The 25,614-nt window shown below is 44.2% G+C and overlaps 3 protein-coding genes across 4 annotated transcripts; 1 reads left to right on the forward strand and 2 right to left on the reverse strand.

Annotated features, from left to right (window-relative positions):
* Positions 1-3,094: 3,094 nt before the first annotated feature.
* On the reverse strand, positions 3,095-9,931 carry LOC108088057 (xaa-Pro aminopeptidase 2). Of its 2 annotated transcripts, none has more exons than XM_017185696.1 (8): positions 9,815-9,931; positions 7,594-7,804; positions 6,225-6,298; positions 5,491-6,165; positions 5,320-5,432; positions 4,305-5,017; positions 4,176-4,244; positions 3,095-3,851 (listed from the first exon to the last, which is right to left on the reverse strand). In XM_017185696.1, the coding sequence occupies exons 2-8, from the start codon at positions 7,640-7,642 to the stop codon at positions 3,436-3,438; spliced, it is 2,109 nt and encodes a 702-aa protein (XP_017041185.1). In that variant the 5' UTR covers positions 7,643-7,804; positions 9,815-9,931; the 3' UTR covers positions 3,095-3,435. The 2 variants fall into 2 exon arrangements, with proteins under 2 accessions (XP_017041185.1, XP_017041184.1); XM_017185695.1 differs by having other exon boundaries at positions 7,594-7,831; positions 9,815-9,925.
* A 1,486-nt stretch (positions 9,932-11,417) lies between these two features.
* On the reverse strand, positions 11,418-16,525 carry LOC108088081 (fibrous sheath CABYR-binding protein). The gene is made up of 3 exons (XM_017185733.2): positions 16,108-16,525; positions 13,440-13,727; positions 11,418-13,383 (listed from the first exon to the last, which is right to left on the reverse strand). Exons 1-3 carry the CDS (start codon positions 16,235-16,237, stop codon positions 11,789-11,791), a joined length of 2,013 nt encoding a protein of 670 aa, XP_017041222.1. The 5' UTR covers positions 16,238-16,525; the 3' UTR covers positions 11,418-11,788.
* Positions 16,526-22,755: 6,230 nt separating this feature from the next.
* LOC108088077 (lipase 3) lies at positions 22,756-25,577 on the forward strand. Its single transcript, XM_017185728.2, has 3 exons — positions 22,756-23,315; positions 23,557-23,726; positions 24,566-25,577. Exons 1-3 carry the CDS (start codon positions 23,214-23,216, stop codon positions 25,506-25,508), a joined length of 1,215 nt encoding a protein of 404 aa, XP_017041217.1. The 5' UTR covers positions 22,756-23,213; the 3' UTR covers positions 25,509-25,577.
* Positions 25,578-25,614: the final 37 nt, after the last annotated feature.

Raw genomic sequence — 25,614 nt, forward strand, 5'->3', positions numbered from 1 at the left:
CCGGTGGTAAGTTGTACGTACAAGTAGGAAACCTGAACGAGTTTAGCAGGAAAAATGGTGTGTCGATCTTGATTCGTTGATTCGAGTGTCGTCGAGATGGCCTAAGAAGCTACCAACACAGCAGCTGCACTGGCCGTAAATCCCGCTAATCGAATAAGCGTATGACGCTCTGCTAACAAGGCTTTTATGGCTGTCAACGCACACAGGCGAAGTCGATGTCCAGTTTTTGTTTGCCTGTCCGTTTCTGTTGGGAGAATGTCATCGGTTTGTTCTTCGGGTAATTAGGATCGCCTAATAGATTTAATTGGCAGGAAGTACAGTAGTGGCAACACCTGCTGTATTGCCCTACATAAATGCAACGGAATTGTAGTTGCTCACATGTCGTATGAGTGATATTATCCACCCTTAGGAAAACGAACTCTTACCTTCTTTGACTTCTTTGTGCCACATTATTCACATAAAAAATCACTTTACACTTGACAGATCCTAAATTGTTAAACGTTGCTCTTGATTGAAACGAGCTTTAATGCAGGCGAAACTTTCCTCGGCAACCCGGCAATCAAAGTACAAATTCTGCTTATTTTCCCAATGACTCGGTCACGTTCCTATTCTTCAGTAGGCGACAACACTTTCGTTCGTTCGTAATTTGCATTTTCCAGCCGAGAAAATGGTGAGGAAAACTCAGATGCCGAGCCAGCGACCGGAGTGCGCGAAGTCAATAACGAGACTAACTGCGGCAGGCCAATTTGACGGCTTCCAAAGCCAGCGTCGAGATGCAGAGACCCAGAAAGAGACGGACTGCGTCGCACAAAAAGAGATGGGCATACAGATGTACCCGGTGCAGTGGCCAGTTTGTTTTGGCCTCTGCGCATGCGTGCAGTTGGCACAAACCAAAGTGCTGACGGCTGACGGCAGCTGAAGTGGATTAGCCAAAAGTTTGGTTTGGTTAGCAGACAAAACCTGCGGCGAGTGGCGATCCTAAGTACGACACTAATGATGCCAATTTGCCACGCTTAAGTCAACAGAAGTCGCAAGGAGTTGGCTAACTAAATAACTTTTTCTTTTCCTAACAAAAACTTTGGTTTTGAGTAGGATGTTTACATGGATGATTTCTCTAAACAGTAACTGGTAGGAAGATTTAGTACCACCTCTTTTTAACTGGTTAAGTAACTAACAAGCTATAAAAAGAATTTTAGTATGATAGGCATAAATTAAAGTGGAAATATCTTATATTTCTTCACTTCAATTTTTCAATATTAAAGAAAACAACGTTGTATTTTTTTGTCGTTTCTTCATATATGTAATCTTAAAAGTAATTCTGTATTTTGAAATGACTTAAACATTGTTAGAGGTAGTTTTTTGTGTTGAATAACGGGTTCTATTAAATTTTTAATCAAAGTTTCTTAAACAGTATTTGTTTAAGTGAACCTATAATAAATTTCAATCCAATAATCTCGAAACTGTATGTAAGTTATATGATAGCGAATAAATTTTTATAACTTTATTAAAGCATTCCGTGCGTATCGGGGTGCCGTGCTAGTGCTCATTCAAATTACGTTTTATGAGACTGTCATTACTTACATTAAACTTACTTGTGCCCAATAGCAATTTGCAATTTTTCATTAGCATGACACCCCTCCCACCACATGCGACTTATCCCCCAAGCGTGATGTAGTCCTCGCTTTTTTGGAGCAGGTCAGGTCGGATTGGCTTCGCCCGTCCACCTTGACTCGATCTCGAGGCCCAGTTTCTAGCGCCGAAAAGTGGAAAAACCTGCGTGGACACTGGCCCAAATTGCCGCGTGCCCATTCGCAAGGCAAATCTCTGGCCAATATTCGAGTGCACCGTTAGGCGGACGATGCGATGTTGCCGCCGCGGCGGTCGAGGCACCCGGGCCAAATTAATTCATGTTTTGGCCAGGCCGTCGATAACTTTGGCCGCGCATATTCATGCCAGGCAACCAGGCAGCCACCAAGCTGACTAGATGCCTCCATCGCATCATCGGAGTGGAAACAGGTTCGCTGACTCGGGCCATTCGGCAAAATGGGTCGATCTTTCAGAACAAGTGTCGGGTTCTGGTGCAACCCACAAAAGATGAGGCTTTCCAGTGGCCGCTGCATCTCAACTCCTTTGTGCCACGGGCGAAACTGGGCCATGGAATCGTTGGCGGCTGTTCTAGTTCGATTGGGGGGATTTGGCTGAAATGTGCCACTGATAGATGAGCTCTTGGAATACCATTTACCGTAAACGACCTGGCTCCTTGCTCACGATGACCCATTTAAACTTGGACTTTGCCAATCCTGAATCGCCTGTCTGGCCGCCAGGTGCTGAACTGGATTTGACAGCCATTGGGGGCAATTGAAAAGCATTTCAAGTTGGGATTACACTCGTTGAATAACTATTGGATAGAAATAGTCTCATTACAAACACAAGTAGGTTGGAGATTACTCAATGTGTTAATCTGATTCGTTGGCAGATGCTGCCAGACAGCTTGATTATATCAGCTTACAATATTTTAATTTTTCCATGTCCGTTTGAGGTTCACCAATATAAACGATTATCTCTTCAAGTTCTTGATATCTGTTTCCCTATAACAAATTGAAGGCATGGCAAGTTGTAATAAGATCCTATAGTTACTTTATTTAATCGGACATCTCCAGTTCTATATCATTGAAAACTTTTAACCCTGAAAGTTGTTCGGCTCGTTCTTCTTTTATCAGTATTTTTTGAATTGCCAATCCTAATGAGTTCACTTGATTATGATTTTTATGAGAAAATATTCAGTTGCCGAGCTCAACCCACAAGCTTATTTTGCACATTCAGCAGTAAAATATGCTACAGAAATGGGGACCTTCAAGCGATTATCGTGTAAAATCATTTTACTGAATGTTATAAAATTTGTAGAATTTGTGTAAAATTGTACATTCATTTATGTCTGTTAATCTAGCCAAACATGATAAACGTTATCTAGGCTGAACTGAAAACCCCCCCAAAAAAAAAACAAGAAAGGAAGCTACCTTCGGCGAGCCGAAGCTTATATACCCTTGCCGTCAACACAAATGTCGAGCAAAATGCATAAAAACTCAATAAAACGTTCTTTCCAAATTATATTTAGAAAAATATACAATGTTATTTCTTAAGTATACAGACAATGCGTATTAATATAAACAGGTTTAACATATTTTTGGTCGATTACGATTAAAGATTTTATACACTTCATTTTACGTATTTGGTGTAAGTGAAAACCTATTCCTAAACAGGGAACTTGGTGGCAGAGTGATATTGTATTTATTGCCAAATGACGTTACTAAAATACTAACAGTTGCGGTTATTAATTGGTTCGATTTCGTGTTAGTCCCAGATTCTCTCTTTAAATTTGCATAGCTATCTAAATCTACATAATTACAGAAAGCGTACACTAAGAAATTCGGTTCCCTACGATTGCGTGGGGAGGATGGCGGATAGGACGATCAGAAGACCCATGAATATGAGACACCTCGTGGTGGGTCCACCACTTGCTCCGTTAAGCGCCGATCGGTACTCGTCCTCCGGCAAATACTCCCGGATGTGCCGCGTCTTGGTCATCATCCAGTGGAAGCCCTGCATGTCCCCCACTCGCTTCAGCTCCCCGCCAACATCGTTCCTGATCTTCGCGTTGTACTCGTTGAGGAGCCGCTTTTCCGCGGCACTCAGGAGCGTGCTGTCGATCAACTTGGGCTCGTACGGCACCATCGTGACGTCCTGGAATGCAAGGAAGTGTGCTCCGCTGGGATGCGTGTGTCCGGTGTCCACCACCTCGAGCACGTTCTTCAGACGGACGCCGAAGTCATTGCGCTTGTAGTAGCCGGATTCTGGATTAAGACAAGGTTAGTGAATACAAAAATATTAGAAGGTGGCATGGATAAAAAACTTATGAAATATGGGTTCTTTCTTTAATAAAAAAAAAATAATTTCAAGAACATTTAATTGAGATTTATATGAATCCACAACTGCTGTAACAATTGCTTCAGATTTATGAGTCTATAAATTAAAATCTCAACCAATTTTTATAAAAAATCTAATAAATTTATTATCAGTATATCTTGGTATACAAATTACATATATAAAGCTTAACTGCTTTAATATGATTTTTAGACTTAAATAATAATATTTTGTAATCCGTAGAAATAACTTACCGCTGGAGAAGAAGTAGCCCTGTTTGAAGTGGAAGCTGCTGTTCTTGCCATAGGCAACCGAAATGGGAGCTGTTTTAGGGATAAAAAAACCTTTCGAAATAGATCTAATAAATAATAACCTATACCCACGTTCTTCCACGGAACTGAAGGAGCCAATGCCATGCCCCGTTGCCTGCGGAAAGTCCGTCATGTCCTTCCACACCATGCTGCGCACCAGGGCGTCCACTTCCGAGGGCTTCAGATCCGAGGGAAACTTGAGTTGTGTGAGGTGCAGAATGCCAGCCAGCACATTCGTGTAGGCCTTCTTCATTTCCTGAGTGGGTTGTCCAAACATAAAGGTTCTCGATACATCCGTTGTGCCGTCCAGGTACTGACCACCGGACTCGATGACCAGCAGACTCTGATCGGATACCTCGATGTCTGTTACGTTGCTGGATATGTAATATGGAAGTGCGGAGTGCTCGCCGTAGGCCACCACGGTCCTCATCGCCAGATTCTTAGCGTGCTCCTGGGACAGACGCCACAACTCCACCTCGTACTTGATCTTCTCCTCGGTCCACTGCTCCGTGCCGAACCTGTTTTCCATGTTGCTCATGGCCGTGCAAATGGCGGCTCCATCCCGGATGTGCGCCCTCCGCATTCCCTCCTGCTCGTCGGAGTTCTTCTGCGCCCGCATGAAGATGATGGGCGAGATCTCCCACACGACGATTTTACCCGGCATCGAGGAGTAGATTGCCTCCGAGGCACCCAGTTCCTGGACACAAGGAGCCGAGACCAGCACTCGCTTCCATTTCTGCGCGTAGGTACGGATGTCGCTCCAAACCTGATTGTACTCCTTAATCCTGCAGAAAACATAAGATATATTAATCAGTTGTAATAAGTTTATAATGAAATACTATACATTACTTATTTTACTTAAATTAAGTACAAATTGAAAAAACGAGGATATCTTACAAATTTTTAAGATTTTGAAAATTATAAATCATTAAAAAAAAGTATTGAAACATATTTGATTTTTGAAATATTTTTTTTGTCGTAATTTACTTATTGAATATTTAAAATATTCATTTTTTTTCTTAAAGTAATTAAATTATTTTTAATACCGATGATTTCCCTTTTGTTCTTTAAGCTAATATGTACTTACTTTACACAATACTCATTGAAGCAGTCCGTGCGAAGATGAAAGTCTATGCCCAAGCTGATCTTGGCATGGTCCACGTAGAAGAAGACATCATCCTGGCTGACAATGGCGTAGGACTGTTAAATAAATTGAATTGTTATAAGATTGAAAGTAAAGTTATAACATCAAACTCACCTTCACCACTGGCGTGTAGGGAATGTCGTTGCCACGGATGTTGAGCAGATAGGCGATCTCGGTCAGCGAGGTGATCACCATAGCATCGCAGCCCAGGTGGGCCAGTCGCCTCCTCAGCTCCTTGACCTTGTCCTGCCAGCTCTCGCCGGCAAAGTGCTTGGGGTGCACCTTGATCACGTGGTGCTTGGGCGTTTCCGGTCGCTCGGAGCCCCAAATAAGATCGATCAGATTGTTGTTGATCTTGACCAGCTTTAGCAACTTCTCCTCCAGCTCCCGCTCCCACTGAATCCACTGGGAATGGGGCACCAGGTGCGGATCGGCACCGATGCGCTTGTCGACGTGCACATGGCCTCCCAGCCAATCGGCCACCGTTACGTTTCCGCTGGTGAGGAAGATCTCCCAGTCGCATTCGAGCTCCCCATCCGCCTGCTGGGCATATCGGTTCTCCACCCAAATGGCTGCTCCGTGACTGGTTACGGCTGCAAAGGCTCGGATTCCCGTGAAGCCGGAGAGGTATCGCAAGCGCTGATCGCGTTCTGCAACCTCCTGGTTGAGATGCTCATCGGTGGAGGGCAGTATATATCCATAGATCTCGGGCTCCAGCAGACTGGCTCTAATTAGCATTTGCTGTCTCACGGCCATCAGGCGATTGTGATAAGCGCTCATTGATTGGATCTGAAGAAATCATATAGGTGAATAGAGATTTTTGATTACACTAATCATTCCCAACTCACATGTAGGCCCTTACGATACTGGCAAATTTCCCGGTGATAGCCTTTCGGCTTTTCCGCAGCCACGAGGCCAAGGACTGGTAAACAAACCATCCAACAAGATCATAAAAAACGAAACGAAATATTTGCAAGTCGTAAAAGATGTTGATAAATAAAATTTAAATTGTTGCTATTAGTATCCCAAATTCGTTATGCTTATTTATTAATGGCCAAACTAGCGGTCCGAAAATAGCAACAAGTGCGTCACGGTAGCGAAGAAATTTCCCACGCTCGTTAAACGGCCATGCGACGCGATCTGCTTGTTTGCCTGACTTTTACTATATCTTCGGCCAAGTGAGACACAGCATCTCTGCAGTGACAGCTGAGGTTTCGTTTGAATTCCACTTTCAATGGACCACCTGCTTGAGTCAACACTGCGTATGCGTAATGGAGGTCTGCTGATGATGGCGTGGGTTTCAAATCGAACCATAGGTTACCATGTAGCAGGGCTCAGTGATTTGGATGTCAAAACAGGAAGACAGACCAGCTGACAAGTGACTGAAAGGGTGTCAGCATTTTGGCCAGCTTTCAGGCACGATTTGTCAAAGTGTTGTGGAAATTATCGAAAAGAACGAATGCGAATGTTTGCCAGATGGAAACGAACATTAGAATATGTATATTTCATTGATTTATTAAGGCGAGCCGGCGACATGGTAGGCCAAGAATGAAAAACATAAATAGATCAGTGTACTATTGAAGATATTCATATTTTAAAATTCAGCTTGCCACTTCTCTATAAAAAAAAACAAATTCAAAGAGCAGTTTTTATTTAAAGACCTTGAAATATTAATGTTTTATAGTTTTCAATTTTTCAATAATAATAAACTCTTTCAAGAGTATTCCTTCTTCACCATAATTAATTAAGACATATTTTCTTATTTATTCTTTGTATTTGGTTTAAGTGGAAATTTTGAGAATTAATTTTCATGTTAATAGCCACATACTCATCTTCTCAAAATTAGTTTATGTGATTTAAGAGATATAGATGATAAAAAACCGAAGGAAGGGGAATGACAAGCAAACATCCAGCTGACAGAGCTGACTTTGCATTTCCGAAAATAAACATTATGCCATTTGCCCATTGATTCGGCGATCGCAAACTTTCGTGACGCACTGTGCATGGCAGCCGTCGGAATTCTAATCGAAGGCCAAAGTGGTGGAGGCCCACAAGAAAAAGGGGGAGCAAGGGGTTCAAGTTCCCGCAGGGCCATGTGCGAAACGCCTTTCGTTTACACAACTGGCCGAAAATACCGTAAATCGATCAAAAGTCCATAAAATCAGCATCGGTCTGCCTTGGAATAACATAGAGGTAGTAATAGGCGGTCGTACTCACCCAGCAAGATGCTCAGCGCCAAGCGCCAAATCCATTTGGCTGTCGTCATTGTTTTTATTTGCACTTAAAATTTCTCGCTATGTACTAGTCGTCCGTCCGTCCGTCCGTCCGACCGACGGAACTTGGCCGAAACGCAAAGGAATTGTTTGTGTTTGCGAGTTGGCTCTTCCTGCCTTCTGCACTTTCGCGAATTGTTGTCTTTCCGTGAGTTCTTTTTTCGAGTAAACAAATCAAACGGCTGCAATTAATGATCTGAGTTAGTGGCGAGATCGCCGGAATGCGGGGCAGGGGGTTCTCTCTTTAATGACCGCTTGTCTGAGCGATGCACTTTTCCGGTTAATGACCGGAACGTGGCGGGTCAGAGTCGCCACACATGTTGCACCTAGCTTTCCAGGAGGCGCATTCGCACATGCCATTCCGAAAGGGTGATGGCCTCGCCCGGCTATCCCGCTTTCTTCTAATTGATATGCCGTGCACCGTCTGACCAACTTCTAGTCCCCAAGGGTAATAACTCATCTGCTGGCGACACACGAGTACATACTATATAAATAGCCATGATATCAGCCCGCTTAGGATATATAACTTCCGCTCTTCGCGGGTCGCCTTTGAATTCGGTTTTCGGTTCTTCTTTTTTGGAAACAACCAATTTGGCAACTATTCTGTTTCGGGTTCTGTTCTCCGGCTTAACAAAATATTTAATTGCCGCCTAATTAGCCAAGCGTAAAGCCAGAGCCAAACCAAATCGAATCAGCCCAATCATGCTGGAAATGCGCAACCAAATTGTGTGGGTGGCGGGGGGGAAATGGCTGGAAACCAGAGGAAGTTGCCCAAGTTCCCCTTAGATCACCTCAAAAGGGCAGCGAATTAAAACTGGTTGTCAATCGCGCAGATGGCTGGCAAACTGATTGATAGTGATTGAGAACAATCCCAAGATATCGCGTGCCCAACACTCGAACCCCTGCTAAACTGTCAATAGAACAACTTTATTTGTTGCCCAATTGTTTTGCCGTTTCTATGCCAGAGCAATTTCCATTAACATATTTTCAACTGACCAAGGAATAGTTTTAATTTCTATGTCGTTTCATTTATATCGCATTCAATTGAGCGATTGAAAAACAATTTCGCCGCCTGGGCGTTACTTCACTGACTATAACTATTAGAGGTAATTTGTTGCTACTACCATTGTTTGCGCCGTTTTTTATTATTCTCAGGGACTGGCGACAGATATGGCGAATCGAACGCCCCACATCCGATTCGCATATAGTACGACCGCAGCCCACAAATCCGTGCGGCATGCGAAAGGCCATTGAAAGGCATCGGAAATAATGACATTAAATAAAAGTTAAGCAAATTGTGGGCGCTCGTCGTCATCGACATAGAAATCGAGTAGTGTAGTAGTATGTGAAAGTGGCAAGTGTCCCTGTAATCCGCCTCCGGCTGGCAATTATACGCTTGACTTTGGCACCAAAACAAGATGATGCTCTAGTTATCGCAGTGCTTGTGCGACTATTGGCAAGTGCACATGCTGCCAAGTCGCAAATGACATGGTGGAGGAGAAGCGGGCTCAGAATGTGCATATCCAGTGCCAGCTGGCCGGCTGCCCTCAGATCTCGGTTATATCACTACATCGCTGAACTGGCGCTGAGAAAAACCCGCCAACGGAGGAAACACCACGGGATGCAACACCTGCCGACAAGTTATATTCGGAATTCTGTGTTTACATTTCTAATTGGGGAACGTTTGTGAATTGGGAGCGAGGTGGTCTCATTTGTTTTGTTCTTATTTTCTGTTCAACAAATGCACCGCCTTTCATTTCGGTTTCACTGCCGTCGCGGTCACGGCAAGAAGCCGCTGACTCATACTAAGAACATGGTTAGGCATTGTTGCCAAAAAAAAAAGAACTACAGCATATACATAGATCCATCCGCCTACTTGTTTCGTTCGCTATATCTACTATGCTTCGGGTGAATTCAAAACTGAATCGAATTTTGCGCCAATGCGCACCTTGGGCGTCGCGAAGCGCCAGAAACTAATTCGAAACATTTCACGGCACTTGCAGAATTAAGAAGAAGACTGCAGAATTAATAACGTTCGGCTGCTCGGACCACTGCGCGTATGGGTGACGTGCTGACAGCGTTGCGTATACGCAGCGTATATCACTGGGTTTGCACAGCTGTCTGAAATAGCAGCGGAATTTCATAGCGGCGGCAAAACCATCTACCTTTGGCGGTTTCAAAGACGAGCACACCACACACACTCTTTATATTTATTTTCTCGAACGGAAGGAGGAGCGAATCCAAGCGAACCGCACGCGTGTAAAGCAACAAGCAAACTGAAAAACTTTTGATGTTGCTATTTTGTTTTTTTCGAAATGTGTGGCAGATGAAAAAGCGCTCGCACACACCCACAAAGTGTGAGCGAGCGAGCGAGCGAGTGAGTGAGAGAGAGAGAGGGAGACTAGAGACTAGAAGCATGCATGCCAAGACGGTTTAATCGGGAAAATAATAGAGGAGCGATAGGAAAAGCGGAACAGCTGAGCGAAAGGCGCGTGAGCGGGAGCTTTAGCCGTTAGACGCTCGCCAGACAAAAGTCCGGAAGAAAATGGGGAAAAGTCCCCGCCGAGCTGCAGCACAGTGGTCGCCCGTCCGTCGAGTGCAACCCAATCCCGGCCATTACAATAGACTTGTGGCAACTTTGTGCGGCTTGCATTTCAGCCCGCCAAGTCGAGCGGACAATGACGTCGGCGAGTCGCTTAGTTTCCGACTCAAGTAGAGCTCCGTGGAGTTCGAGTTTGGCAATTGACTTCGATGGAATTGGGCAAAACGATGCTGTCAATTGGTATTTTATTGCTTTTAAATTGATTGTCTAATGGCGACAGAAAGCGAAAAGCGGAAAGCGGAGACCACTGTGCGGGCGGTTGCATAATCCCGCGTAAACAAATACATATCCGAATAGACGAGCTCTTAATCTGGAAATCGCTTTGTTTATTTCATTCGGTCACGAAGCGAGCGCCTTTTCATTCTGCTCATTTGGCTCATTTACACAAAGACAGCCACTCGCTTTTCCGATGAAAGGCGAAGATGAGTCTTTTAAAATAATGGGAGTGCCGACTGACGGGTGGGAGTTCAAAATGCTCTTATTTATTATGTTGCACGCTGGCGGTAATCTCGCCGCTCTCTGCCACTCTGCCACTCTCCGTTCGGATCGGCCTGCTCTCGATTTATTATTAACTAATTAAGAATCAACTTTGAAGCGTGCCGCCCGCAAACGTCCAAGTGGCAAATGAGCTTTTGATCAATACGCCTCGCAAGCAATTAGGCGTTCGAGTGCCATGGGTTTGGGACATGTGTGTTAGTTTTTCCAGTAAATCATTTCTGGTTAACCTTTTCGGGTCTAATCTTGGGGCTTAGTAGGTGAACTGCACTCAGAACAATCTTAAGGTTACAACACAAAAAACAGCTCTTATGCATAATGCAACAGTTTTCCGACGGTAGTCATTCGTACCTTAACACCTACCTTCGGTTAGTAACTGTCTTAGCAAAACGTATCTAAACTGTATGAGTGATGCTCAAGCAGCAAAGAAAACTTGCTTTTCGAGCCTTCCATGGTCGTTTTAAACAGCTTTGCAAAAATGCTTCTTCAAAGACATGTTAATATATCAGTCATACTTTCAACAAAACCCTTGGAAAATGGGAAAAAGAGGTGAGTAGTGCCTATCTTACTATGGAATCCAAAATCACCATTCACACCCAAAAAATATTAAAAAATTTAAATGAATTTTTTTTATTAAATTTTTTTTTAAGAGCAATATTTAAATAGTCATTTATCTAGGTTTAAATTTAGTTTGGTGGCATAAATACATACAAAAGCCCTCAGCTTTCATTACAAATTCGAAAATGTTTATTCTGACTTTTCATCAGACTCAATAAAAAAGCGCTTAAATCTACAGAAAGTGTCTTAACGTAAATATTTTTTCAAATTTTTCAAAACAATTTAGAGCTAAAGTGCATTTAAAATTAAACAGTATGGCAAATGATTTCGTTCGATTCGATTGAATATTTCGTTTTGATTCGCTCGCAGCTGTTCTCAGTCAGCAATTTAGAAACCAAAGTTAACAGCCAGCCAGAGGAGCAGGCTAAAATCGCGAAGGTAATAAATATTTACAGGGCATCATTGACAATAATGCAAAGCGGGTCTACAGGCATTCGTCAGTCTCCTCGTTGCCCATCGGCAATATGACGGGTGACGAAAGGTCCACATCGAGCAGCTTTATCTGGACATTATCCTCATCCTGGATATCCTTTCCCAATCGCTGTTCCTGCATTTCGATGTCCAGAGTGCCGTGCTGTCGCTGGAAGGAGACCATGAAGATCACTATCGATGCCACGATGAAGATCACAGCGGTTCCGGAACAGAGAACTATGATGATGGTGGATCGGTAATTAGAGGGTCCCGAAAGTTGGGCGGAGTGCTCATCAGCCGAGTTGCTATCGAAGGTCTGACCAGCATCGTGTGGTGGATAGGAAACCAGTGGAGTGGCAGTGCTGTCATCCGAAGAGGGCTTCGCTTCATCAGCAACGGGTTCCTTATCTTCCTCGGAAGATTGGTCATCTGTCTCCGTTTTTTCGGTTGCCTTAACATCCGCTTCTTCACTATCGTTCTTCTCTGCAGATTCGTCATCAATCTTTTGTGGGTCCTCTTCTTTCTTTGGCTCCTCTGTGGAACTGGGTTCATGGTTGGCCACTGAAGATGACTGAATAGCAGGCTCGTCATTGTCAACTTGCTGAACCGGATCTTCTTCCTTTGGTTCCTCTTCGGTTTCCTTGGCAGTTTCTGTGGAACTCTCCTCCTGTGCTTTAGCAATCTCAACAATGCCTTTATCATTATTTTCTACAGATTCAGCCTCAACATCTTGTGAGTCCTCTTCTTTTTGTGGCTCCGCTGTGGAAGTTGGTACAATATTGGCCAGGGAAGAGGATTCAATAGCAGGAAGCTTAAGATCAATTTGCTGAACCGGATCTTCTTCCTTAGGTTCCTCTTCGCTTAACTTAACAGTTTCTGTGGGAGTCTCATCTGGGGTTTCAGCAATCTCAACTTCAGGTTGCGTATCATCTGAGTCTGCAGCCTCCACACTGGATTCTTCCGAAGGAGTAACAGCCACTTCTTTTTCAATTTCCTCCTTGGCTTCAGCTTCCGCCTTCTTTTCAATTTCTTCATTTGCAGTTTCTGTATCAGATTTTGCAGGTTCCTCTTTGGCAATAGGAGCTGGACTGGTCGAAGTCTTGGTTGGTGCCTCATCATCTTCAATATAGTTGTCGTCATCGCTCTGGTGGCCATAACGCTCACCGAGTTGGCGATCCTCACGGAAAGTCTCGACAGGATCAACTGCTGGTTCCTGGTTCACCTCAGGAGGAGATTCAATGAGAATCGGGTCCTCCACGCCCTGTTTCTTGGTCACTTGATGCTTTTGCTCCTCGAAAGTTGGCACCGGAGTGCTGGCCTCCAGCTCGAAATTCTCGTGTTCCTGCTCCAAGGCCAAGAGATTGGTTTTGGTGATGGGTTGTTCAGTGATGGCTTTTTCTTCGTTGAAAATCACGGATACTAAGTCACTGGTAATTGCGGGCAAAGGCCTGCGGCGACTTTCCACCACTTCACTGGAATCGGCTATGTTGTCGGTTACATTCTCAGGTTCCTCTGGTTTCTCTTGGTCTTCCGACTGCTCATCTTGGATAGGTTTGGTCTCCTCCTCAGTATCTAGAGTTTTGGGTTCACGCGCACTTAGAGCAAAAACTGCAGAAATTACATTGATTAGATTGATTTTTAACAGATAACGTATCCCAACTCACTGTCAGTATTTTTCAGTGCCTCTTGAACATTTTCCAAAATTTGTTCTCTCGGAGAAGGTTCATCCTCCACCTCACTTTTCACATCATATTTGATTTCTTGCTCCAGTGTTCCGCCGTCCACTGCCTCATTAGTATCAACACGATCATCAACAGGGGCATCTTCTACAGGATGAGAAGGCGTAGTTGCATTCAGAGTCGATGGCTGTGAAGGTGTAGAACTCTCTTCCAACTGGATGGGAAGTATCGTGGTGTCTTCTTGTACTTGTGGAGGCAAGGAGGTTGATTCGACTTTAGAAAAAATAAATAAAGATAAGTTAAATGAAATTCCAGTTAAATGTAATTGAAATAAATCATTTAAAAAACGCGAAAGAGGAAACGGTTTAGTGTGTCCACAAACCCTTGATAAAATAATGTAGAGCATATGTAAAGTAGCGTAAAATGTAGAGTGCACAAATGTAGATTGTATACTCATGTTTGTAGAATGTAATCTTATTTTAAAACAAACAAACATGTAAAGGCATTACAAATTCAAAATCAAAGCCTTTGCTTAATTGCTTAGTTTCAATTATTTCTCTATGATATAATTATGTAATTTTTTTTTATAAAGAAGCTTATAGCTCTTTTAATTAATTTTTGTTCATAAAGTACTTTTAATGTGATGGAAAAGATTGTTACAACGATCCCACAGGGGGCAATCCTTTATGAAAAAACGTGATTATTTAGTGTCCCTGGAGAAATCTTTATCGACCCTTTGCTAAATTGTGGCTGAGGGAAATAAAGTTATAAGTACGATAACTTCACAACGATGACTAGGTTCTGCTTTCTCCCACACGTCCCAAGTACCCACCCAAAAATGGAAATAGGCTTGGAAAGTATTAAAAGCTTCTCCCTAACTTTCCCCGAAAAAAGGGACCGCTCAAATATCAGAATGCATTTAAAAGCGGAAATTAATAAAATGTATTTTCGAACGATGTTAATAGACGGACCGCTACATTGATAAACTTCCCATTTAACGCACTAATAAACAAATATTACATCCATATTCCACGCGAGTGCCATTAGGCCTTTTCGACGGGTTCTTTATGGCTCCCGATTGGCATCTGGCTGGGCATTTGTCCGTCTGTCTATCTGTCTTCGACACGGCCCATTCATAGCCACATCTAGGCGGCTATCATGGCTGTCATCAGTGCACATTTTCTCACACATTCATTCACAACTGGGTCCCGGGTTTTTCCCCGCCTGCTGGCCAAACGCAACCTGATCAGCCCGAATTCTCCTTCAGAGACGTTCGCCCGCGTCCCATTACTCAAAATTTACTCGAGTGGCCGATTCAGTGATTAAAATTCCAGACACACACCGCAGACACCAACGAATCGAGGAATCCCAAATTAGTAACCAAATAAACAAACCAACGCGACCGGGCAACCCGCCCAGCCTGTCGCATTGTGTGCCCCCTAAAGTAGCTGACTTATTTATGAGGGGACATCTATTCCATTTCTCCATCCCCACCCCCATCTCCTCTGCGTAGCAATCCCTTCCCCCTCCCCCTTTTGAGCCTCTAAGAAGATGCAAGCGAGTTCGTGGAAAAGCGGAATTATTAGATGCTCTGCATGAGATATGCATGGGCGGTCGGTCCAGGCAGTCCATTTCTATTCCTAAATTCCGAGTCCCAATCTCTTGGGAACGAATGCCGAAGAACAACAAATAGATACAATAACAGCGGAGAGTCGGTCTTAGGGTATCAAAATGGGACAAAGCATGCCGCACGAATGAAAACAAAGAGACGGCCAAATGAGGAAAATGGCATTTACAGAAGATACAACAAAAATATATCGATTTTCTCCTCGCTTGGCCACGCATCTTGCCGCAGTTGCAGTTGCAGATACAGATACAGATACAGATGCAGATGTAGTGGAACAAACCAGGCCAGTGTCAGCTGTCAGTCCCTTTTCTCGTAATGGGTGTGGACTAGGAATTATGTTTTTGGTGTTTAAGTGAGAGAAATTACATGTCCAACACAACGGAACATGGCAACATGGCAACAAGCCACCCGATGATCAATGATCCTTAGAACTCGAACTGGCTGCGTTGATAATTAAATAAAGCGATATGGGTTTGTTCACCCCGATGGCTGCGGCAATCGAATGTCGTTAAACTCTCCTCCGAATTATCTTCGCTTTATCGCAAAGTTTGAACTGCGGCGACCGCCTCAATTGGCCTGTTACCAAACATTATTGAACTTTCGCACGCTGCCGGCGAGCATGAGTTGCAATTGCCGATGGGGGCATTTATATGACACCCAAGTGCCACCGTTTGAGTTTAGCTTCTTGCTTTTTTTTTCTTTTCTTTTTCTTTTGCGGAGACAGAGGCACCCTTTTGCGGTCTCGGCATCTCGCCTCTTCCGCGGCAGTGGCATAATTACACTCGTTTTGAATTATGCCAAGCAAAATCGCAGCAGGCGCAGCAGGGGCAGCAAACGAGGAAAATCGCTATAAAGCCGCATCAGAAGATGAGGGCCCCTAGATATATAAGTCAAAGGCCTGATGCGACCGCAGCAGCCGCTGCAAGTGATTACGACAATCACGATGATGGAAACGACAATGCATAGAGCCTCCTCCAAGCTTGTAGCTCCGCAGCTTTAGCTGCAGTCTGTCTGGGATATACTCACTATATTCACTTGGCAGAGCCGAGCTCGAAGCCAAAAGGCAGAAGACGATCACGCAGAGCAGCGATGCCAGTTGAAGATGCAGCCTGTTTCTCGAGGAGCAGCTGCTCGGGCTCTTAGAAATGCTGGCCATATTGAGTGACTGATTGATTGGGTTGTCGCTCCCAGTTTGACGGGCCCGAAATCAACTGGCCAACACGCACAGGCACACACTAGCACACACAAACACTATAAAACACGGGATGTGCACAGATACTCGGCTGCAGATAAAGAATACAGCTGCAATGGTTCTCGAGACTTTCAGCTGTTGCTACAACTTCGCTCTAACTCCGGTTTTTCAGGGTTTATTTTTCTTATATTTCCTCAGACGACCACGCACGACGACCGAACGCGTTGGCCACTCGCAAAGAACTAAAGTTGAGAACGCGTGCGCTCTGGAATTTTATGTTGCCGCTGTCGCTGTTGCTGTTGCCGCTGTAGATGTTGCTGCTGCTGCTTCTGCTGTTGCTGTTGTTGCCGCAGTGGCAGGCCGTGCATGTGCGTCGATAACGACGTCGGTCCCTTCTGCCCCGATGCCCCTCTACCTACTTGCCGGCAGATCCATCATGCCCCTGCCTGCGTTTATTTGCTCTCCAGTAATAATAGGGCCTGGCAGCAGGCGGCTTCTGCTGCAAGTAAGTGGGCTGCCTGGCTGGCTGGCTGGCCTTAAGGCCCCAAACCCCCAAAACCCCTTCCCCTTCTCAAATGTGTTGGTCTTCCGATAAGTGCAAGTGCCTAGCGCCGGCCCCAAATCAATGCGCACTAAACCAACATTTTGGCTCGGCTGTGGCCAGCACTTCAATTCCACAGCGTCATCGCCATCGAGCTCCTCGTTCTGCGAGTGGTTCGTTGGCAGCCAATTCGCTCGCAGGCGTTCTCCACTCCCCTCCACTCCACTCCACTTCGCTCCGCTTCTCAGAGAAGTTGGTCTACCTAGGCCCTGTGTCCATGCCATCCCCATCCCACTGCCCTCGGCCCAGCACTCCTATTGTTTATTCGGCACAATACAAGAGCTCCAATACAAAGGAGAGCAGGAACAATAAGGGTCGGGCTGGCAAGACTAACCAAATATTTGATATCACATGTAATCGACCGGGGAGCCATACTCATACGAGTATAGAGCAGTTAAAGAAATCGAATTTTGAAGAGAAATGATAAGATCAAAGGCGGTCACTGGTCAAGTACTAAAAAGCAGCTAATCTGTATTTTGAAGAAGCTAATCTGTATTGGAAGAACATCATCAAAATATTTCCATAACTTGACCTATTTAATGCGTAATTATCTATCAATCGGTACTAAGTTGAATACGAATTATTGTGTCTATTATGATCTATTTCAAAAAAAATAGATTTAATTTAGATTTTGTAGGTTTTAAAGATAAAACATTTTTTGGTTAAATATCTATTGAACTGATTTCAGGATTTGGGTTTGTTTCATTAAAAAGGAATTTAGTGGGACTTGTTATCTGAAGATGAAATATAATTTCTTATTTTTCTGCAAAAATACAAATGACTCTGAAAAATGTAAGCACTGCCACAAATCATATTAAAAGCCGTATAACTTTCAGCCACTTCTGCAGCTGTAAATTTATTTGCTTTCTTCGCAAATTCGCTTTCTTTGGTTTATGATCAGGGAATGACAGCTGCTGCAAATCAATTTCCATCCTCTAAGCGTTTGCTTGTGAATGATTTGAGTCGCTTAAGTCCGTCCGACCCGAATCGGATCACCAGCAGAGGTCTAAGGCCCCTCCAGCTTCTGGTGGCTGCGGACCACGGGGGTCTTTCCCGGCCAAGTGACTGAATGGATGGATGTGTATGGTGGTCTGGTAGGTCGGCCAACTACTTGCTGGCTGTGTGGATTTCAGAACGTCTGGCTGCCCTGACAGAATGCCCAAAACTTCTCGTAAGCCGGTTGACAACAACACGGACCACAGGGGCTTTACCTACTCGGATTGCTACTCAAATGTGTGTGGATGAAGTCGCTTTCAGCTTTTCCTTGTGTAGGCTTTCCCTGCGGCATTTTCCATTACGTGATGTAGCCATTTCAATGGGCTACACTCGGCCCACTGTTTATCTTTTATTGATTATGCCAGCAGGTAACCCCAGCCAAGCAGCCGAGCAGGCAAGTCGGGCCGGAAAATTTGCCTGAGCGCGCCTTCAGATTCAATTTAGTCGTTAAATATTTAGATTTTGTTATTGCCGTCGTGGCTCTGTGGTGGACACATGGACGATGGACGATGGACGTCGGTCGATGGAATATGGACACTGGACGATGGACAACGGACGGCAACAGGAAGGAATCAATTGGTTTCCCTTTGAGTAACCACGCTTAGTCATGACGAAACGTCGCCACTTCCTCCTGAGATCTCGGCGTGTTCCTTTTGTTGCCGTCGCTTTCGTGGGGAGGCGGCTTTTTGTTATTGAGATTTTTTGTTTTCTGTTTTATTTGTAGCTATTCGCATTTTACGACCGCCGATTGCCTTGTTTGTCCGGCTAGCCGGCAGTTGTAAATATGCTGCGGCCGTGAGTCAGGCAGGCGCGAGTTGAGCCAAAGGCTGGTAATTAGCGGCCAGCGCCCAGGTAGACAGATCCTCCCGCCCAAGGCCGTCCGCCTACTCCTCCTTTGGGATGGCGAGTTACAAACGCATCAGGAAACAATTAGCAGGGGATTAGCACAGTGACCCAACGACTGCCCATCGAGCCTGGTACTTTACCAACGAGCGGGTGACAGTCATCATTAGTCAGTTTTTTTCCCACACCGCGAAAAATAAAACTCTAAAGGGTAAACACCATTACCATGCATGTGAAATATTTCCTCATGCTTCAATATTTAATATAGTAAACAAAAATAATTATATTTAGAAATTTACAATTTTATTATATTATTCAAATTACAGATTTTAGTTGGAAAGGGAATTACTTGAAAATATCCAAAACTTTTTTTTTTCAGTTCAAAGCAGAACAGATACCACACAAATCTTTGGTGTTATATTTCTTGCAGTAATTCCCAGACATCGATGATTAATAAAACCAAAAATGTTATGAGTAAACAAGAATTTTGTATAATTACAAATTTAAAAAAAAAACGTACCAACTTAAGATTGCATTTCGCTCCCTGCAGAGCTCAATCACTTTCGATTTATGACCCCAAGACGTCAATGCGGATGGATGGCAGCGAATTGATGATAAGCGCCCTTATTGGTTTAGATAAACCTCGTTGGGTCGACCGGAAACCGGACCGGCAATTCCATAGGGACTGGTAAAAAAGAAGAAAAAAAAATTAAAAAGAAATAAAGAAGTGGGAAAAACGCAACCAAATGCATATCAGAAAGCAGAGCACTCAAAGTGAAATGTCAGCTCATTGTTCGGCGGAAAAGCCAAACGGTCTTTGGTTTGTGACCGACACACAAGCCCGTCATCTTATGCATTATGCAGATCTTGTCCAGCTCGAGTTTCAAGTTCAATACAAAGTTCACACCACGCAACTGTCAAGAGTGAATGACTCCGCGGTCAACGAAAGTGTTACCGATTTGCCGGCACTGGAATCTGAATACCCTACCTGAATCGAAAGTAATTGGAGGCTTTATTACAATGTTTAATACCCCACAATATATGATAGGAGCAAGATAGTTGCACCACTAGATGCAGTGAAGGTATTTCCGTATGGGGGGATTTAACATAAAACTGTTTATTTCAACTCGTTTTATTTCAGCTGTCTGGTTTTATTCACAGCAGCTAGGTTTTCCGACAATGTTTTGAAATTGAATCGGGTAATATCGCTTAACAGCTTGAGCTGCAGCCTACGAAGGAAGTAAACATCTCTCTTTAGTTAATGAAATATGAACTCATCGTATAATTACCGATGGTTATCCATAACTGTTTACATAACAACTTATACCCTTTGATTACATCACTCGGGTATCACTTGTGCGGGCAAACAATACGCAGGCCCGAGTAAACAAACAAATTTGGCAATGGAGTGCGACATGGAGTGTGCATTATGGAGGGTTTAGGCCTCAATTACATAGAATCCATTAGCCGAAAGTGAAAGAAAGTCACACGAGGTTGAGGTTTGCCCACCCCAGATTCCGAATACCGAATACCAAACACCAAGTACCGAAAGCCCTGAAAGATGCCCCTGGCCGAGAGACCCTGTGCCGTTTGATTGCCCGACTCGAGTGCCCCGAGTTTAATTGTCGAAACCAGTTAACTAAACAGTTTACTTGATCCGCCGCAGTCACACGCGACCAACGGACTGTCGCAAGTGTCACAATAGGAATTAGCGTAGACTGTTTTAACGCCAGACAAATGGGCATTCAAGCTGTGAGCTATAATCGTACTTACATATATTTACGCGACCCGCCTTGGGCTTTGCCCAATGGAGCACCAGTGATGGGACGGGTACCGTTTTTGGTCAAGGCAGTGTCTCGAACTTATATTAGAGTTCAGTTTCAAACGAAATTCTACACGGAGAACAATTTATAAATTGTTCATAACGTGCCCTTTCTGCCATTTTTGTTCTTTTTTGGGGTGCTATGGTTCCAGCTTCAATAACATTATTTTGACATTATCTAATTATGAATAAATTTTAAGTTAGTATAATCGAAGATTAACGTTAATACTTAAAATCGTTGGTTATAATTATTTAAATAATTCTGTTATTAATAATTAAGAGAGAACTTACTGATTTATCAATAATTTATTAAATTTTTTACTAACGAAATTTATCCGAATTAACATAATTTATGAGATATTGAAATCATTTTCAAAGCCATAAAAAAGCCGTTATATTTTATGGATTTTGTTAATTAAGTATCGATCGATCATTTTTGGGTACAGATAAGGTAGAGATAGGAAGTACCGAGGAGTGCAAGTGAGTACACTGGACTGGATTTCCCACATCACTGGTGGTTAGTCGCTCAGTGAATTCGCCAGTACGTGAGTCTTTGCCGGTGGGTCAATGCCGCCAGTGGGGCAGTGGAGCGGTCCATTGATGAAACGGAGTAGAAGCCGTGTGCACAGCAGTTCCAACCCCTGCGCAGTTGTCGAGCGGCCATTAAAGAGCCATATAAACAAACAGAAAGCTCTCCAGCGATCCGCTGAATGAATGGTGAGAGTGCTGGAGGACTGGCGGGTGAGCTGTCGATTGTTTTTCAAGTAGGCAAACATAAACACCAGAAGACTATGGGTCGCCAAAGGTACATGCCCGCCATATGCTTGTTGGCAACTAAGTGCGAGTGCTTGGGCCAAGTCGGGCCACATCCTAAATAAGCAGCCGCCGTTTTCATTAGGCAACAGGTTATTGCAATTCAGCGAAAAAAAACAAAACAGCGGCCGACGACAACAATGCGACGAAAAACCACGTCGCTGCCAGAGACACCAAGTCACAGTCAGAGCCAAAAAAAAAAAGGAAAAAAAATGTAAGTAAGTAGCTCCCAAAATTTATACACTGCTCGAAACCAATTGTCTTTTATGAATGCATTGTATGTGAGGTGCATAACTTTTAACGGCACGCGAGTTGTTCATATTGTTCGGCTCATTGAGAGTATTTATCTTTCTTTATCATCCGTTTGATGTGTCTGGAATGGGTAAGCAAGGTTGGCCCTTACAAATTCTATGAGATTGGCGAGATTTCAGTGCTATGAGCTGTCGAAGCCATAAATGCGACTATATGAATCACTGCTTTGTAATACGGTTGTTCATCTGTAAGGCAAACTATAGTTTTGGCCAGAGTGAATATTTGGGGATATACTTTAAATGTGTTTTTTATATTTTTTTTGAACTAGATGATATACAAAACTCGGAAACTAAATTAAATTATTATTATTACTATTAACTAAATTATAAACGAAATGCAGTGCCCTATTTTTTCTTGTAAATATTTATTTTATTTGCATAATGAATTTATTTCCTATTTTTGAAAAATGGGTTTCTTTGATTACAATTTTAAACTTACATATTATCATTTCAACTGAAAAACGTTTACGTACCGAGATTTTTTGACATTAAGACTTTAAATTAAATTAATTGTATCAGTTCGGCATGAAAATTAGTATTAAAATCTAAAGATTAAGTTTACTAACACCTTTCTGTTATAGAAGGTTAACTATATATTGCTAAGCTGACTTTACCATTGGGAATTTCTGTCTAGGACAAGGTCAATTTCACTTTCTTCTGGTGCTGTCGGCTCAACGCTTAATCTCATCTTGAGGTTGTTTCTGCGATATTCGCCCACTGTACGCGTTCGTTGACAGTTTTGGCCGGCGTTCTCTCTTTCGCTAAGCTGTTATAATTGCTCAAATTGCCGTGGCAGCGTGCCAACTGATTGGATTTCGGGTGGTGAAGAGGCGGGGAGGGGACCTGCGAGTGGCAGAAGGGAAATCGATGGAGTGGGGGCGGCGGTGTCGGTTGATATTACGCGCAGTGTATGGTGCGCCGGCTGAAGCCGACGACGAGACGAGCTGAGACTCTTGGATGCGCCGCTGCTCTGGGCGCTCAGGCAACCTGCGCCGAGCGACCAACTTGCGACTGGCATGCAGGTGGCTCACCGGTTGGAGCTCCGCGACTGCTCCGCCGCCAAAAAAAATTAAAGCTGCTCAAATGAGTGGCAAGCCCTGCGAGCGGCGGACGCATGCGCAGTCGATAAAGCACATTCGAATCGAACGCTCGCTGCCGTACCGCCAAAGTCGAGAAAACGGCACCTCGATTGCAATTCCCATTCATATCCATTCATACGATTTTGGTCTTGGCTTCGGCTTCGGCTTCAGTTTCATTTTCATTTTCAATTTCAATTTCGGTTTCGTTTATTTGTGTTTTATATTTTTTTTTTGGTTTTCGATTTCGGTTGCGGCGTTTTTGAAAGCTCTCCTCCGCTTGGAAAGAAAGTGCTGTCTTTTTTGCCTTTAGCCGCCGATCCTTGGGCAGCTTTCGTTTTCGGTTTTCAGTTTTCAGTTTTTAGTTTTTGGCTTTCGTTTCGCTGGCGATCGATTGCGAACCGGTTGGACTTCTGATCGGTTACCCAGTTACTTAATCCCCGCGTGCGGCGTTCATGTAACCATAATCCTGGTCAGCATGCGACTGCCGCTGCTCTTTCTGGCGCTGATCGGATTGCAGCAGGTGTCCAGATCCAGGGCCACGGTGCGTCAGTCGCGCGAAATCATCATCACCGATGCGGTAGGTGTTCCTGGCCAAAACCGCTCGGAATTGGGAGAGCATTTGGTGGGCAATCCCCAGTTCGGTGCGCCAGCGGAATTCCTAATTAGCCAGGTGTCACAACGCACGCGTCGCGTGGCCTCCAAATGTCAAGCGTTTAATGTGCCAACAATGTGTGTTTGCATTGCTCGTTTTTTGGCCACGAGTGTGTCGCCCTCGCTTCCTGCCTCCGTTTCAGTTCGCTGTCGGTTATCTCTTGCAGGTGCGCCGCATCCAGAACGACGGCTACAACGTGGAGCGCCACTCGGTGACGACAAAGGACGGATACGTGCTGACCTTGCACCGCATCCCGCAGGTGGACCCCGAACTTGGCAGCCTCCTTCGACGTCCGGTCGTCTTCCTGCTTTCCGGACTGTATGCCTCATCGGATGTGTACGTATTGTGATTTAGTAGGCGTCATACGCCATTTGGTACTTCCTTTCGCTAAAGATAAAAAAGTACATATAAGATAATGCATTTCTTGCAAAGCCACTAGTGACTTATGGAAATTTTTAACTTTTCTTAGTCACGCTGCCAAAAAACAGATTTGATTTAACAGAAACGCTGTGCGTAATAAGTCTTAGTTGCATTTCAAACCCAATCTCTTCTCACTTAAAGATAAGCTTAAGAATAATTTCTTCTCTTTAACAATGGCAAGATGACTAACCCCTTAAACTTCAAAATAAGTTAAACTGAGAATCACTCATTTATAAACTTTTAGCAACGAACCATTTCAAAATACCAAAACCAATGTTAAATGAAGGACATTATTATATTATAGGGTTTTAAGGTTAAACTAAAACTAAAACTAAACAACCTTTTATAACTATCCAAAAGACATTGTTAATGTCTGGATTTAATGGATTTAATGTCAAAGAATTTAGTAGATTTTGTGAGCTATTAAATTGAAATTTAGATTTTGTCAATAACTCAGACAAACCAAAATATATACATATTATCTTTCCGCAAATCTAAATTTTTTTAATTGTGAAAAATTAATATATTTCTAATTTGCAAAATGTTTTAAGCTTTTTAAAAAATAACTTGATTTTCAATAGTTTATTATATCTTTAAAGATGGTTAGCCAATTTGAGTAAACTTGGTAGATTAACTATGTGTCATGCGTTCCTAATTGGTTTTCCCTTCTCAGCTCAATGGCAGGAGAGATAAGCGCTTATTGTTTTGAACATGACACCAAACTTTGGAAATCCAATAAATAGTTTCGCTTCCAGGTGGCTGCTGAACGGACGTGAGGACTCCTTGGCCTACCTCCTGTGGCGCGCAGGATACGATGTCTGGCTGGGCAACAACAGGGGCAACATCTACTGCCGGAAGAACGTGTGGCGGAACACGACGGAGCGCGAGTTCTGGGACTTCAGTTGGCACGAGATGGGCGTCTACGACCTGCCCGCCCAGGTGGACTACGTGCTCCGGACCACCGGGCAAAGGGCCATGCACTTTGTGGGCATCTCGCAGGGCGGCACCGTCTTCCTGGTCCTCAACTCGATGCTGCCGCAGTACAACTCCGTCTTCAAGAGCGCCACTCTTTTGGCGCCCGTTGCTTATGTGAGCAACACGAAGAGCGGGCTGGCCAAGGTGATCGGTCCTGTGCTGGGCACCCGGAACTACGTCTCCAAGATGCTCGAGGGCGTGGAGATGTTCTCCACAAACAAGTTCTTCAAGAAGTTCCTCTCGATGACGTGTCTGGAGAACGAGAAGCCGCTGGTCTGCATCAGTCGACTGTGGCCAGCGGTTGGCTACGACACTCGCTTCCTCAACAAGACCCTTCTGCCCGACCTGATGGCCAACTTTCCGGCCGGGGGATCCGTGAAGCAGCTGATGCACTACTTCCAGGGCTACGTGTCCACGCGATTCCGGCAGTACGACTACGGACCGGAGAGGAACTGGCTGCACTACCAGCAGCTGGAACCGCCGGAATACGCGCTGGAAAACGTTTCCACGCCAATCACGGTCTTCTTCTCGGAAAACGATTACATCGTGGCTCCGGCGGACATCTGGCGACTGCTCACCCGGCTGCCCAATGTCGAGGCGGTTTACAAGGTGCCCTGGAAAAGGTGGAACCACTTCGACTTCATCTGCGGACTGGGCGTCAGGGAGTACATCTTCGACAACATAGTCCTCTCGATGAATCGCTACGAGCAGCGACGACGCTGAGGGTAATCAGGAGAGAGTTCGAGGACCAGGAAGGCGGTCGAGGAAGGATCACAGCCAGAACTATCACTAGTGCCAAATACAAATTGTAGAATTACGAAACTGAGTC

The sequence above is a fragment of the Drosophila ficusphila genome, unplaced genomic scaffold (genome assembly GCF_018152265.1).
Source record: "Drosophila ficusphila isolate 14025-0441.05 unplaced genomic scaffold, ASM1815226v1 contig_791, whole genome shotgun sequence".
NCBI lineage: Eukaryota > Metazoa > Arthropoda > Insecta > Diptera > Drosophilidae > Drosophila > Drosophila ficusphila.